Genomic DNA, 14,170 nt, shown 5'->3' with positions numbered 1-14,170 from the left:
GTTAGCCCTTCTAACACAACCTAAGTAGATCTTAGTGGGGTGATTTAATGGTGCTCTTTAGGTTCTCTTTCCAAATGATTAGTTTGGTTTGGATGAAAACAGTAGAAACCCTGCTTTGAATATTTAACTCACAGTGTCTGGTTCTTTGGCTATAATTTTAGAGGAATGAGACATATCCACATCCTGTATTTTAGATTTGGATTATTACTATTTGTTGACTATAGAAAACTGAGGAGGAATTTAAAACAAACATTGAACATTCTATATTTCCTCAGTACAGAGGTAGCAGCATTCAGGGCAATAGATATATCTGTAGAATTTTTTTCGCTTGTTTTCACTAAATTCTGGTAGCATTGTAACAAGGAGTTTGCCATAGCACACTAGTGCTGGGTAACTTTAAATCCTATGGACAGAGCCAGGCACCTTTTTTTTTTTCTTTGCTTACTAATACAAGAAAAGATATTGGCCGCATATTGAATAGTTGATGTTCATTCCATCAGTTTACAAAGCAGTTTTGGTGTCCCTTTAGGTTTTTTTAGAAGGAAAATTAAATCCAAAAAGAACCAGCTTCCCAGTTGTGTTTCTATAATGGTGGAGCTTCCTAGAGGATGCACACTCCACATGGAGCCCTGGACAGCCCCTGCTGTCCATCACAGTGATGCCCACTCCGAGCACAATGCCTGGCACATAGTGCATAGTCTATGATCCGTGAATGCATGAGTGGAGGCAGGCTGGTGAGCTGGCATAGTGGGCTCTGCAGTAGCTTCCCATTCTCTCATGCTTTCATTCTACACATACTCATTGGGTGACAACTCTGCACCGCTGCTTTTGGTGCCTTCACTGTGGAAATGCACAGGCCAGGCCAGTTCTCTGCCCTTTCACTGTCATTGTGGGCACCAGACTGGAGCCAGGTAGACAGAGTAGATAACCTGGGAGAGGTGGTAAGTGTTTGCAGAAACAGTACATGGGGTGGGGGCTTGCTAGTATCTTTCAGGTGGTCTGGGAATGCCTCACTAGCAAGGGGACATTTGAGCGGAGACCTCACTCAGAACACCTCCATCTTCCCCTCTCCCCAGCCTCCCGGGCCTCTGATCCACCCTTGCCTGTGTCTGACTCTAGCTCCCGCTCTCTGCTTCACCACTCTGCTCCAGGCACACTGGCCTTCTTGCTGTTCCTCAAACCTGCCAAGCTCGTCCCTACCTCAGAACCTTTTCGCTTTCCGTTCCTTCTGCCCGGAATCCTCTTCCTCCAGATCTCCGCGTGGCTCACGTCCTCACCTCATTCAGGTCTCTGCTCCAGTGTCCGCTCCCCAGGGAGGCGCTCCCCAACCACTCACCCCTCCACCCCGCTGTCCCAGTGTGCTTCTTGCTGCGCAGCACAACACGCAGCCATAGCCATTTGTTGTTGGTTCTGTCTCTTAACATGTAAGGTCCACAAAGACAGGGACTATGTCTTGTTTACTACCAGGTCCCTGATGTTCTTGACAGTTGAGTGTTTTCTTGTTTGTTTGTTAATTGTGCTGGTCCTGGGACTTGAACTGAGGGCCTGGGTACTATCCCTGAGATTTTTTCACTCAAGGCTGGCATTTTACTGCTTGAATCATGGCTATACATTTGGCTTTTTGGTGGTTAATTGGAGATAAGAGTCTCACAGACTTTCCTGCCTGGTCTAGCTTCAAACCTTGATCCTCAAATTTCAGCCTCCTGAGTAAATCCATGGGTTTTAAATGAGTCAGTCTGGATTTTGATGGTAATAGTTGCACATTTCTTTGCTAAACTACCACAGGGTGGGCAGTCTCCTCTCCGTAATTGCAGTTAACAGAAGAGTAGCTCTGGTGGTGAAGAGAGTCTGATATGTTCGATCTGTCTCTCTTAGAATTGCTGTGTTTTCTGTGTCTGTGTTTTATGACGAGCGCATTGTGGTGGTTGCGGAACAAAGGCCTGATGCCTCCGAGGAAGACAGCTTCCAGTGGATGAGCCGGGTGCTGCAGGTACGCTCACTTGGGGTTCTGTCTGGTCAGAGGTGGCTACCACCAATGCTTAAGCACTTAGTCTCAAATTAAAAATCCTCTTGCCTCTGCCTCCTGAGTAGCTGGGATTACAAGCATATACTACCAAACCCAGCTCTTAAGCACTTTCTTTTTTTTTTTTTTTTTTTTGCCAGTCCTGGGCCTTGGACTCAGGGCCTGAACACTGTCCCTGGCTTCCTTTTGCTCAAGGCTAGCACTCTGCCACTTGAGCCACAGTGCCACTTCTGGCCGTTTTCTGTATATGTAGTGCTGGGGAATCGAACCCAGGGCCTCATGTATACGAGGCAAGCTCTCTTGCCACTAGGCCACATCCCCAGCCCTCTTAAGCACTTTCTGTGATGGGTCACTTATGGTACCTAATTTTTCTTTCTTGCCAATCACTGCTTACTCTACATATTATTATCAAAATTATATAATAAAGTCATTGAACTGACTTGCCTTAGTCAATTTATGCTGCAGTATTTCCTTCCCAGGAAAGATTTAACTGTGTAGAATATGTCTTTGGCAGCAAGCAGTTCACCTGTTAGCAGTTAGTCACATACAGTTTTAGTACTAGTACATGCCAAAAGTAGTGCCAAACAAGAATATGTGAGGCATTGTTCTTCCTCTAGGGAGCTTCACTGTTAGAGAAGCCATGAAGAAGAGAATGACTTGGGCTTACTGGAAGGGATATGTTTCTAGTGAGGAGCAGGCTAAAAGGATGGAAACAACTTGGGCTTTATCTTATTTAAATACTGTGTGTGTGTGCGCGCATGTGCATCTGTCCTGAGGCTTGAACTCTGAGGCTGGGTGCTGTCCATGAGCTCTTTTATTCAAGGCTAGTGCTCTACCACTTGAGTCACAGCTCTGCTTTCTACTTTTTGGTAGTTAACTAGAGATCAGAGCTTCATGGACTTTCCTGCATGAGCTGGCTTTGAACCACAATTCTCAGAAATTCAAGTATTCCATTTTAATCCAAAACACATAATGTGTGTACATTGGATGTAGAGTAGTATATACAAATACCCCAATTTAGGTTCCAGAGAAATCTCCATAAACTATACTTTGGATGCTTTGTCCTTGGTTTCTGCTTTTATTTCCTTGAAGTTAGAACTAGAACACAGTTATCTGAAAAGTGACTTAAAACCTTTACAGTCAAGAGTTGGTGGCTCATACCTGTAATCCTAGCTACTTGTGAGACATAGATCTGAGGATCACGGTTCAAATTCAGCCTGGGCAGGAAGGTTCATGAGACTCTTGTCTCCAGTTAGCCACCAAAAAAACCCAGAAGTGACGTTGTGGCTCAAAGTGGTAGAGCACTAGCCTTGAGTGAAAAAGCTCAGGGACACCGCCCAGGCCCTGAGTTCAAGCCTCATGACTAACAAAAAAGAAAGAAAAGAAACCTTTACTTTTGGAATTAACTTGTCCATACCAGTCAGCAGTAGTATTCAGGAGCTTACCTTTATGGTCCCTTTCCAAAGCTTAACTCTTGTTCATTTTACATTTGTATTTTATTAATCTTTGTCATATGTAATTAAAGCATGTGAACCAGTACAATGGTCATGAAAGTGCAGAAATAAAGGCAAGAAGACAGTGATGTGACTGGGAGCAGGGTGTGTCAAGGGTGTGGTGGCCTTCAGTGTTCATTGTACTATGGGCCTTGCTTGGATGTTTTGTGTAGGGACACATGGTAATAAGGTGAATTACTAAGTGGGGGACCATTCAGAGCGCTTCTATTGTTTTTGTCATAAAAATGTATTACTTCTATTTAACATACCTCAGTATATTACATAAGTAAAAGATTTTCGAGGTCGGAGGTATGGCTCAGTTGGTAGAATGTTACCTGATGAGTGATTGCATCAGGTATTAACTGAGTCCCAATCTTGAACCGAGAGAGGGAGGGAGAGAGAGAGAGAGATATTAGGAAAAGGCAAAACAGCTGAGCACTGGTAGTTCATGCTTTGCAATCCCAGCTACTCAGTATCAAAGCCAGCCTAGGCAGAAAAATTTGTGAGACTCTTTAATTAACAGGCAAAACAGAACAAAGATAACAGATTACAAAGGTTTTGATGTTATCATTTAAGAGAGTACATATTGGAACTGGTAAACTAGTATCCATCTCTGTTCATTTAGATTGTGTCTTACCTCTTTTCTGTTGTTCTGTGCCTGAATTGAAAGATGTATGGGATTAAAATGGTTATCTTTAGATCTTTGAACATGGGATCTTGGGACATATGCGATAATTTTTGGTTTTGTTTGCTTTTTTGAGACAAGGTTTTCTGAGTGCTGGTTATATAGCTTCATACCACCATGACTGTGACATGAAACCTTACTTTCTTTCAGATTCCAGACCTGTGGGCTGGGATGGAAGGTGGAATCTGGGGGAAAGTGAATGAAGGGGTGACATTGTCCCCCTCCCCCCCCAAAAAAATATACTTAATACTTGACTTATGAAATGATAGCTCCTTTGTATAATACCTTAATAATAACAAAATTATTTTTAATTGTGAAGTTTAAAGAAATGATTATGGTATTTTTACACTTCTAATTATGTTAAGCATTTAATACAATGTTTGTTTCTGGGGGAAGAAAACCTCAAAGTAAAATAATGGATTATGTCAGGAGTATGTCAAATGTAGTACACATAATATCACTGAATGTTTTTCTCTGTGTTTTTCTAGGCAATTGATAGCATCCATCAAGTAGGGGTTTATTGTCTTGCTCTGGTGCCTGCCAATACATTGCCAAAAACTCCACTAGGAGGGATCCACATATCTCAGACAAAACAGCTTTTTTTGGAAGGATCTCTCCATCCTTGCAATATCCTCATGTGCCCACATACCTGTGTGACAAACTTGCCAAAACCCCGGCAGAAGCAACCAGGTAATAATATATTAGCTGCTTAGCCATAACATTAAAATATAACTTCTAGAAGCTGAAGGTTCCCAACAGGATTCTGTCTAGAATTTATGAAAATTTAGCAAACTAAGAATAGTATAAAGCCAAGGCACCAGTGTCTCACACCTATAATCTTAGCTACTCAGGAGGCTGAGATCTGAGGATTGTGGTTCAAAGCCAGCCTAGGCAGGAAAGTCTGTGAGATTCTTATCTCCAATTAACAACTAGAAAATCAGAAGTAGTGCCGTGGCTCAAGCCTTGAGCACTAGCCTTGAGCTGAAGAGCTCAGGGACAGCACCCAGATCCAGTGTTCAAGCCCCACAACCAAAAACAAACAAACAAACAAAAAAACAGGAACAAAATAAAGAATAGTGGGCTGGGGATATGGCCTAGTGGCAAGAGAGCTTGCCTCGTATACATGAGGCCCTGGGTTCAATTCCCCAGCACCACATATACAGAAAACGGCCAGAAGTGGCGCTGTGGCTCAAGTGGCAGAGTGCTAGCCTTGAGCAAAAGGAAGCCAGGGACAGTGCTCAGGCCCTGAGTCCGAGGCCCAGGACTGGCCAAAAATAAAAATTAAAAAAAATAAAGAATAGTGTAAGCTGACCAAAAGCAAGAGGGACCAATAATCTGCACAACAGGCTACTTTGGGTTTGCCACTGCTCTTCTTCTGAGTAATTCTCTATAACATGCTTCTTTTTTCCCGGAGTATAAAGTGTGGGTCAAGAAGATCAGAAGAGGGCTGGGATGTAGCTCAGTGGCAAAGCACTTGCCTAGCAAGTGCAACGTCTTGGGTTCGATCCCCAGTACCAAAAAAGAAAAGACAGGGCTGGGAATGTGGCCTAGTGGCAAGAGTGCTTGCCTCGTATACATGAAGCCCTGGGTTCGATTCCCCAGCACCACATATATAGAAAACAGCCAGTAGTGGTGCTGTGGCTCAAGTGGCAGAGTGCTAGCCTTGAGCAAAAGGAAGCCAGGGACAGTGTTCAGGCCCTGAGTCCAAGGCCAAGGACTGGCAAAACAGAGTCCAAAAAAGAAAAGACAAAAAAAAAAAAAGTTAAAAAGAAAAAAGAAGATCAGAAAGGGCTGGGAATGTGGCTTAGTATGCCTAGCATACATGAAGCCCTGGATTTGATTCCTCAGTGCTACATAAATAGAAAAAGCCTGAAGTGGCGCTGTGGCTCAAATGGTAGAGTGGTATCCTTGAGCAAAAGAAGCTTAAGGACAGTGCTAGGCCACGAGTTCAAGCCCCACAACTGGCCAAAAAAAAAAAAAAGAGGATCAGAATTGCACTGAGAGAACTAGAATAAAGCCAAGTCATTTTTTTTTATAATAAAGGAAAGATTCTGATAAAAAGAAGAGCAGCTATCTAACGAGTACTTATTAAGTGCCCAGTACTACCTAAGCATCTTACATGCCCTTGGCTACTGAAAAGAAAGTTCAGAAAAGATAAGCATCATTTCCCAAACCACATGGCTAGCTAGTGACAGAGCTACTGTCATACTTACTTTGATAAAACCCATTTGAATCATTACGCTATACTTGGTCTGAGTATGTTGTGATTGCCTGCTTGGTCTTAGTTGGCTGCATATGAGTAGGACCAGAGCAGTATGGAATGATGGCATTAATGGATGAGGAGGATGAGGGGCTAACAAGAGAGGTTGGTATTAGAGAAAAATACAGAAAAAGACCAGTAAGGAGAGGATGTACTACAACAAGTAACTCTAAAACTTAGTGCCTGCAAATAACAGGTGTTTGGTTTTCACTCATAGACCTGACTGCCCCAGGCTGCAGGTAGGATGAGAGCTGGTCCATGTGTCTCCTCTCTGTGGGCTCAGTAGCTACCTGGACCATTTTTTGCCAAGGCAGATGGCAGAAGCAGAGAGACCAGCCAAACCAGCAAGCATATTTTAAAGCTTCTGTTCCTGTCACAGTCTCCTAACGTTTCCTTGCCTAGAATAAGTTAGACCATGCCCCAAATTGGTGGAACAGAGAGATATACTTTGTCCATGTGGCCTCAGCTAGCACAGGAAGGAAAGGAAGAATTCTTAGAAAACTATTTACCACAGGCCTCTATAGCCAACTATTACCTCAAGGTCTGATAGGCTGGCTGGCTTGGGGACATAAGTTCTAAGTCATTCTTCCAGCAAGTCAGGGGAAAGGGGGAAGATGGGACTGTCTTTCTCTTTCAATGTATTTCCTAGAAATTACACATATCATTTGATTCTTACATAGTATTCTCCTATACTAAAGAATACAGTCTTCATTCCAGGCATGTGTCCAGCTAAAGACTGAATTTGTGTTATTAAAAGAAGAAAGGGGGGCTGGGGATATGGCCTAGTGGCAAGAGTGCTTGCCTCATATACATGAGGCCCTGGGTTCGATTCCCCAGCACCACATATACAGAAAATGGCCAGAAGTGGCACTGTGGCTCAAGTGGCAGAGTGCTAGCCTTGAGCGGGAAGAAGCCAGGGACAGTGCTCAGGCCCTGAGTTCAAGCCCCAGGACTGGCCAAAAAATAAAAATAAAATAAATAAAAGAAGAAAGGAGAATAGGTTTGGAGATTGACAAACAACAGTTAGGGCAGGCAAGCAGGTGTGTTTACAGTACAGCAGTGTTTTCAGTCACCTTTCTGGAGCTGCTGCTCTCACAGTTACCCATCTGACCCGTAGATTCAAGAAGTATACACACACACAAAAAAAAAATCTTATTGCTCAACAATTTTTGTGGTTTTAAATTGCTGTGCAGACTTTTTTTTTTGGCCAGTCCTGGGGCTTGAACTCAGGTCTTGAGCACTATCTCTGGATTCTTTTTGCTCAAGGCTAGCACTCTACCACTTGAGCCACAGCGCCACTTCTGGCTTTTTCTACATACATGGTGCTGAGGAATTGAACCCAGGGCTTCATGTATATGAGGCAAGCACTCTTGCCATTAGACCATATTCCCAGCCCCTGCTGTGCACACTTTTTAAAAATTATGCCTTTGTTTTACAGTATAAATATAAGATTGGACAGTTTATACTAGCAAATACTCTTTTGAGTTCTTCATATATAAAATAACTGACTCCAAAGTCTGCAAAGTCTGTCATTTCTTAGGATGACTGTTATATATTGTACTTTCGCATTGGACAGTTAATAGATAAAAAGAACTCCTTTTACTTTTTTTTTTCTTCTTTTTTTTGCAACAAGGTGTCAGTACTGGCTTGGAACCCTCTATGTAGCCCAGGTTGGCTTCAAGCTCAATATCTTCTTGCCTTTGTCTCCCAAGTATATGTTTATAGGTGTGCCTGCGTCTGGCTATTCATCTTTTAAAAAGGATTATGTGAGCCAGGCACTGGTCGCTCATGCCTGTAACCATCGTTACTCTAGAGGTTGAGTTTGAAGTCAGAGCCTTATCCTTGATAGGCAGACACTCTACCACTGAACCATGTCTAGCCTTTTTTGCATTGGTTATGAGATATAATCTTTTTACCCAGGCTTGTGTCACCATGCCCAGTTTCTTCTCTTGAGATGGAATTGTCAGACTTTTCTGCCTGGGACTGGCCTAGAACCACAATCCTCTAATCTCAGCTCTCATGAAGCTAGGATACTAGGCATTTACCTATACAATCTGGCTATGAGTTGAGAAGGAATCATGTGAATTTTTCTGCCTGGGCTGACCTCAAACCATGGTGTTCCCATTCAAGTGTCAAATCCATAGGAAGATTGACAGAATAGTATGGTTTGCAACCATACACCCTCCCCTAGATTCGCTAATTAGTGATTTTTATTTTTCACTGAACTCTGAACATAGGTATCATGACCCTTCAGCCATAAGTTTTTCAGCATGTATTTTCCAAAGAACAAGAACGTTTTCATTAAATGTTTCTAAATGACTGTGATGTCATTACCATGTTAAGGTATACAGCAGTAATCCCAGCACTCAGAAGTTGAACCAAGAGAAATCAAGAGTTCCAGGCTAACTTAGCCTACATCTAAAAACCATGACTCAAAAAAAAAAAAAAAATGGAGTCCAGGGGCTGAGTAGTGGTAGAGTGCTTGCCTAGCATGCATGAAACCCTAGGTTTGATTTCTCAGCACCACATAAACAGAAAAGGCCAGAAGTGGCACTGCAGCTCAGGTGGTAGTGGGCTAGAGCAAAGGAAGCTCAGGGACAGTACCTAGACCCTGAATTCAAGCCCCAGGACTGGCAGAAAAAAGGGAGCCTGGCACCAGTGGCTCATGCCTGTAATCCTGGATACTCAGGAGGCTGAGATCTGAGGATCTCAGTACAAAGCCAGCCCAGACAGGAAAGGCCATGAAATTCCTTCTCTAACCACCAAAAAAGCCAAAAGTAGAGCTTTGGCTCAAGTGATTAGAGCACTAGCAAAAATGCTCAGAGACAGGCCCTGAATTCAAGTCCCAGGACTAGCAGACACACACACACACACACACACACACACACACACACACACACACACACACACGAGGGAGGGAGGGAAGGAGGAAGGGAGGGAGGGAGGGAAGGAGAGGAAAGTTGGAAATTTAACCTTAATATGTCATCTAATAATAATAAACACTTGTTTTTCCATTTGCTTAATGTAACTAATTTTTTCAGAAATCCAGTACCATGTTGAGCATTGCATTTGATTGCCTTTATTTACAAGCTCCCACCTTATTTTGTCTGAAGACATGAGTGAGTGGTTTGCTGATTGATTGATTGATTGTGCTGGTACTGGGACTTGAATCCAGAGTTTCATACTCTTACTAGGCCTTTTCACTCAAGACGATGCTCTACCTCTTAAGCATAGCTCTACTTCTGGCATTTTGCTGATTAATTAGAGATAAGAGTCTCTTGGATTTGTCTGCCCAGGCTGGCTTCAAACCTTGATCTTCAGGTCTCAGCCTCTTGAACAGGTAGGATTACAGGCCTGAGCCACCAGCACCTGGCTAAGACATAAATGTTTTTGAAGTCTAGGCCAGTTGTCTTGTAGCTTGTTCCACCATCTGGATTGTGTTATTTACTTAATAAGTAAAACATTTTTTCCAATATTCATAAATGGCAGATTTATTTCCAGAACCAAGTATCTATTGCTGCTCTTTTAGGGTTGTGTTGTGATTGTAGAAAATGATTATTGGAAACAGTGCAGCAGCCATCTCTTGAGTGAATGTACCTCAGGGTACCCATACTACCAGAGCCCCCCCCCCCCCCCCCCCGTCTTGCCCACTGAACCTGTAGTCCTCTCTGTGGTTCTGTTTATTTTTTCCTAGCATCTCCCACTGCCCAGTTTTGTTCGCATGCATATGTCATTTGGGTTGCCTTTCCTATTGGTGTGCAAGCTCTTTGTCCTGTGTCAGGAAGAGGGCTTTGTCAACATTGTTGAATGAGCATATGAACCCGATTTGGGCGGACTGGAAATGTTTTGGGAGTATGGAGCTTGAATTGCCATTTCTGAAGGGAGGATTTGTGCCTCTGTTTACAGGTGTAGGTCCTGCTTCTGTGATGGTTGGGAATCTGGTTGCTGGAAAACGCATAGCGCAAGCTGCAGGAAGGGACTTGGGGCAAATTGAAGAGAATGACTTAGTGAGGAAGGTAAGTGTTCCAGAGCTGGTGTAAGATGCTCTACACTTGTTGAAAGTTGCTGAGCCTAAGTCTTTTTCTGCTTTGTGATTTTAGCACCAGTTCCTGGCGGAGATTTTGCAGTGGCGAGCCCAGGCAACTCCTGACCATGTGCTCTTCATGCTGTTAAATGCCAAGGTATTAAAAAATCAACCATGTGCCTTATCACCTGAATCCTAAGAGGAGAACCTTAGACCCACTTGATCTCTTTGTTTCATCAGAAAATTTCTTTTGCCCTCTCTGAGGCAGAAGCTTGTTGTGACATATGAAGATGAATTGTGCAGGTACTCTGAGCTTACAGTGGAACGTCCTGGAGTACTGTGTATATTTTCTTTTTCTGTGGTAAAAGCAAGTCTTTTCCTTTCTTTCTTTCTTTATTTATATTTTTTATTTTATTTTTTTGGCCAGTCCTGGGCCATGAACTCAGGGCCTAGCACTGTCCCTGGCTTCTTTTTGCTCAAGGCTAACACTCTGTCACTTGAGCCACAGCGCCACTTCTGGTCATTTTCTATATATGTGGTGCTGAGGAATCGAACCCAGGGCTTCATGTATATGAGGCAGGCACTCTTGCCACTAGGCCATATTCCCAGCCCAGCAAGTCTTTTTTTTAAAATTTCTAATAGCACCAACTGCAATTGCAGATATATGGAAAGTTTTATGTTCATGTAGTTTTTTTTACTAAATTAGACCTTATTTTTTTGGCAGTCCTGAGACTTTGAACTCAGGGCCTGAGCACTGTCCCTGAACTTCTTTTTGCTTAAGGCTAGCACTCTATCACTTGAGCCACAGCGCCACTTCTGGCTTTTTCAGTGTATGTGGTTCTGAGGAATCAAACACGGGGCTTCATGCATGCTGGGCAAGCACTCTACCACTAAGCCACATTCTATCCTCAATTAGACTTTTAACTGCTTGATGTCTTCCAAGAAGAAAGTGACATTATATCTTTTTTTTTTTTTTTTGGCCAGTTCTGTGGCTTAAACTCAAAGCCTGAGCACTGTCCCTGGCTTCATTTTGCTCAAAGCTAGCACTCTACCACTTGAGCCACAGAACCATTTCTGGCTATTTCTATATATGTGGTGCTGAGGAATTGAACCCATGGCTTCATGTATGCAAGGCAAGCATTTTACCACTAGACCATATTCCCAGCCCCACATTATATCATTTTAAAACATTTTTGCTATAAGTTACAGAATTTATTGCTAATGGATACAAGGCAAATTGAACACTCTTCAAGTACACATTTGCCAAAAACAGTATTGTTATCTCTTGTCCCCAGAACTTGGGAGGCTGAGGCAGGAGAATTGTGAATTTGAGGCAGTCTTGGCACTGTAGCAAGACTCCATCCCCTCACCCCCTGGGGGGGGGGAAATAAAACATTTAATTACTGGTTTCTCCTGGATGGTTCACCATAATACTGTTCTTTTTTTTTTTTTTAAGTGTGCCATTCTATGGGAGTGTGCTGATTTTGTTTGTTTTGATGGCTGAGTCATAAGCTGAAAGTGCTATGACTATATTCTAACAGTAGTCTCCCCAGTAGGAAGACAGAAAGGGCCTGTTATATCTCCAGCAGGACTCAACTGAATTGCCCTCACCTACCACTGTACCTCTGTAGTCTAATCATGAGTTTTGTTTATGTAATGATAGACCTTCTTTTAAAATATTTTTGTTGTTATTGTAAAGGTGATATACAGAGGGATTACTATTACATAAGTCAAGTAATGAGTATGTTTCTTTTTTAACAATGTCACCTCACCTCGTTTTCTTCCAGTTTTCCCCTCCCAACACCCCTCCCCACAAGTTTTATAGTTCATTTTCAACAGTATTTAGTGACTATCACTGCTACATTTATTCACCCTTTGTCCCACCATTTCTGTGCTCTCCTTACCCTCCCCAAAACAGATAAACTGACATACAAGACAAAAAGGACAGAAATCAAAAACAGCAACAAAAAGAGAAAAACAAAAGAAAAAAGCAAAATAACAACAAAAAAAAACCCTCTTTGTTTCTTGGAGTTTATTTGGACAAACTTCATTTTATATGTTCATATGCACATAGCTATTGAGCCTTTCTAACAATATCCTCCTTTGGTTTTACTGCGTGAATGTCTAGGGACCCATGTAATTTATCCTTTCCAAGTGTGACTTTTGTCTTTTAATGGTAATAATAGAACTTAGTGAGAGGATATTGTTTGCATCTTAGTAAAAGTTAAAACCCTTCAGAACTACTTTCTGTGGAGATGTAACTCAAGTGATAGAATGTTCACCATCCTTGAGTGAAAAAGTAGAGGGAATCACTCAGACCTTGAGGTCAAGCCCCAGTGCTGGCACAAATGAACAGAGACTTCTTGTCTCTGTCTACGTGGACTGGACATATTTTCCAACTTGTGCATACAGGGGCTGGGAATATGGCCTAGTGGCAAGAGTGCTTGCCTTGTATACATGAAGACCTGGGTTCGATTCCCCAGCACCACATATACAGAAAATGGCCAGAAGGGGCGCTGTGGCTCAAGTGGCAGAGTGCTAGCCTTGAGTAAAACGAAGCCAGAGACAGTGCTCAGGCCCTGAGGCAAGCTCCAGGGATGGCAAAAAAAAAAAACAACAACAACAACTTGTGCATACACTTCATTGAGAAGCTGACAGTCTTGTCACTATGGTAGGTAGCTTCTCTGTCATTAGTAATGTCCACTGGAAATCCGTACCCAGATATTTGTTCATGTGATGTGGTTTTTTTTTTGTTTGTTTTTAAAGGAACAACTTTGTAACATGTGTAAGATTTCAGTGTGTTAGCCAGTAGAGTAGAAGATTGACCCAGAAGTAACTTTTCTAGTCTCTACTTTAGCAACTCTTGTGTATTTAAGCATCAGAACACAGTCCAAAAACCATATGTCCAACAGTAGAATTGTGATAGACTTATTGTTATATAATAAGTAGTATTTCCTGCAGTGCAATAGACATGGAAGATCTATGCCTACACACAGTAGAAATATGACTCTTACAATAACAGAAACAAAGCATAAGAAGATATGTAGCAGCCAGGTGCTGGTGACTCACATCTTGCCTACCCAGAAATCTGAGACCTAAGGATCATGGTTCAAAGCCAGCCCAGGAAGGAAAGTCCATGAGACTCTTATCTCCATTTAATCACAAAAAAGCCAGAAGTGGAGGTGTGGCTCAACTGGTAAAGCACTAACCTTGAACAGAAAAGCTCAGGGACAGTGCGCCCAGGCCCTGGGTTCAAGCCCCAGGGAGGGAGGGAGGAGATATACCACACAATGCCACTTATATACAATTCAAAACTTCATGGGGGCTGGGAATATGGCCTAGTGGCAAGAGCGCTTGCCTCCTACACATGAAGCTCTTGGTTCGATTCCCCAGCACCACATATATGGAAAACGGCCAGCAGGGGCGCTGTGGCTCAGGTGGCAGAGTGCTAGCCTTGAGTGGGAAGAAGCCAGGGACAGTGCTCAGGCCCTGAGTCCAAGGCCCAGGACTGGCCAAAAAAAACCCAAAAAACTTCATGGCTGATAAAAACAGAAAAATAAATCATGATTGACAACAAATAGAGAGCTTTAGAGGGAGCTGCTGGGGGGGGGGTCTTTCTTTTGTCTTGTTGGTGCTTATACTGATGCTTGCTTTATAATTTTTCATTGCTTGCACATGAAAAATT

The 14,170-nt window shown here is 42.7% G+C and overlaps 1 protein-coding gene across 4 annotated transcripts in view; it reads left to right on the top strand.

The window, feature by feature from the left end:
- Nucleotides 1–14,170, top strand: part of Dip2b (disco interacting protein 2 homolog B) — a 237,333-nt gene that overhangs the window by 187,577 nt on the left and 35,586 nt on the right. For all 4 annotated transcript variants that reach the window (XM_048364373.1, XM_048364381.1, XM_048364358.1 and 1 more), the window contains 4 exons: nucleotides 1,876–1,990; nucleotides 4,690–4,891; nucleotides 10,368–10,477; nucleotides 10,562–10,642. In XM_048364373.1, coding sequence (XP_048220330.1) covers nucleotides 1,876–1,990; nucleotides 4,690–4,891; nucleotides 10,368–10,477; nucleotides 10,562–10,642 — 508 coding nt within the window. The remainder of the gene's footprint in view (nucleotides 1–1,875; nucleotides 1,991–4,689; nucleotides 4,892–10,367; nucleotides 10,478–10,561; nucleotides 10,643–14,170) is intronic.

Source organism: Perognathus longimembris, chromosome 1 (assembly GCF_023159225.1).
Source record: "Perognathus longimembris pacificus isolate PPM17 chromosome 1, ASM2315922v1, whole genome shotgun sequence".
Lineage (NCBI taxonomy): Eukaryota > Metazoa > Chordata > Mammalia > Rodentia > Heteromyidae > Perognathus > Perognathus longimembris.
This window is presented reverse-complemented; position numbering and strand designations above follow the sequence as displayed.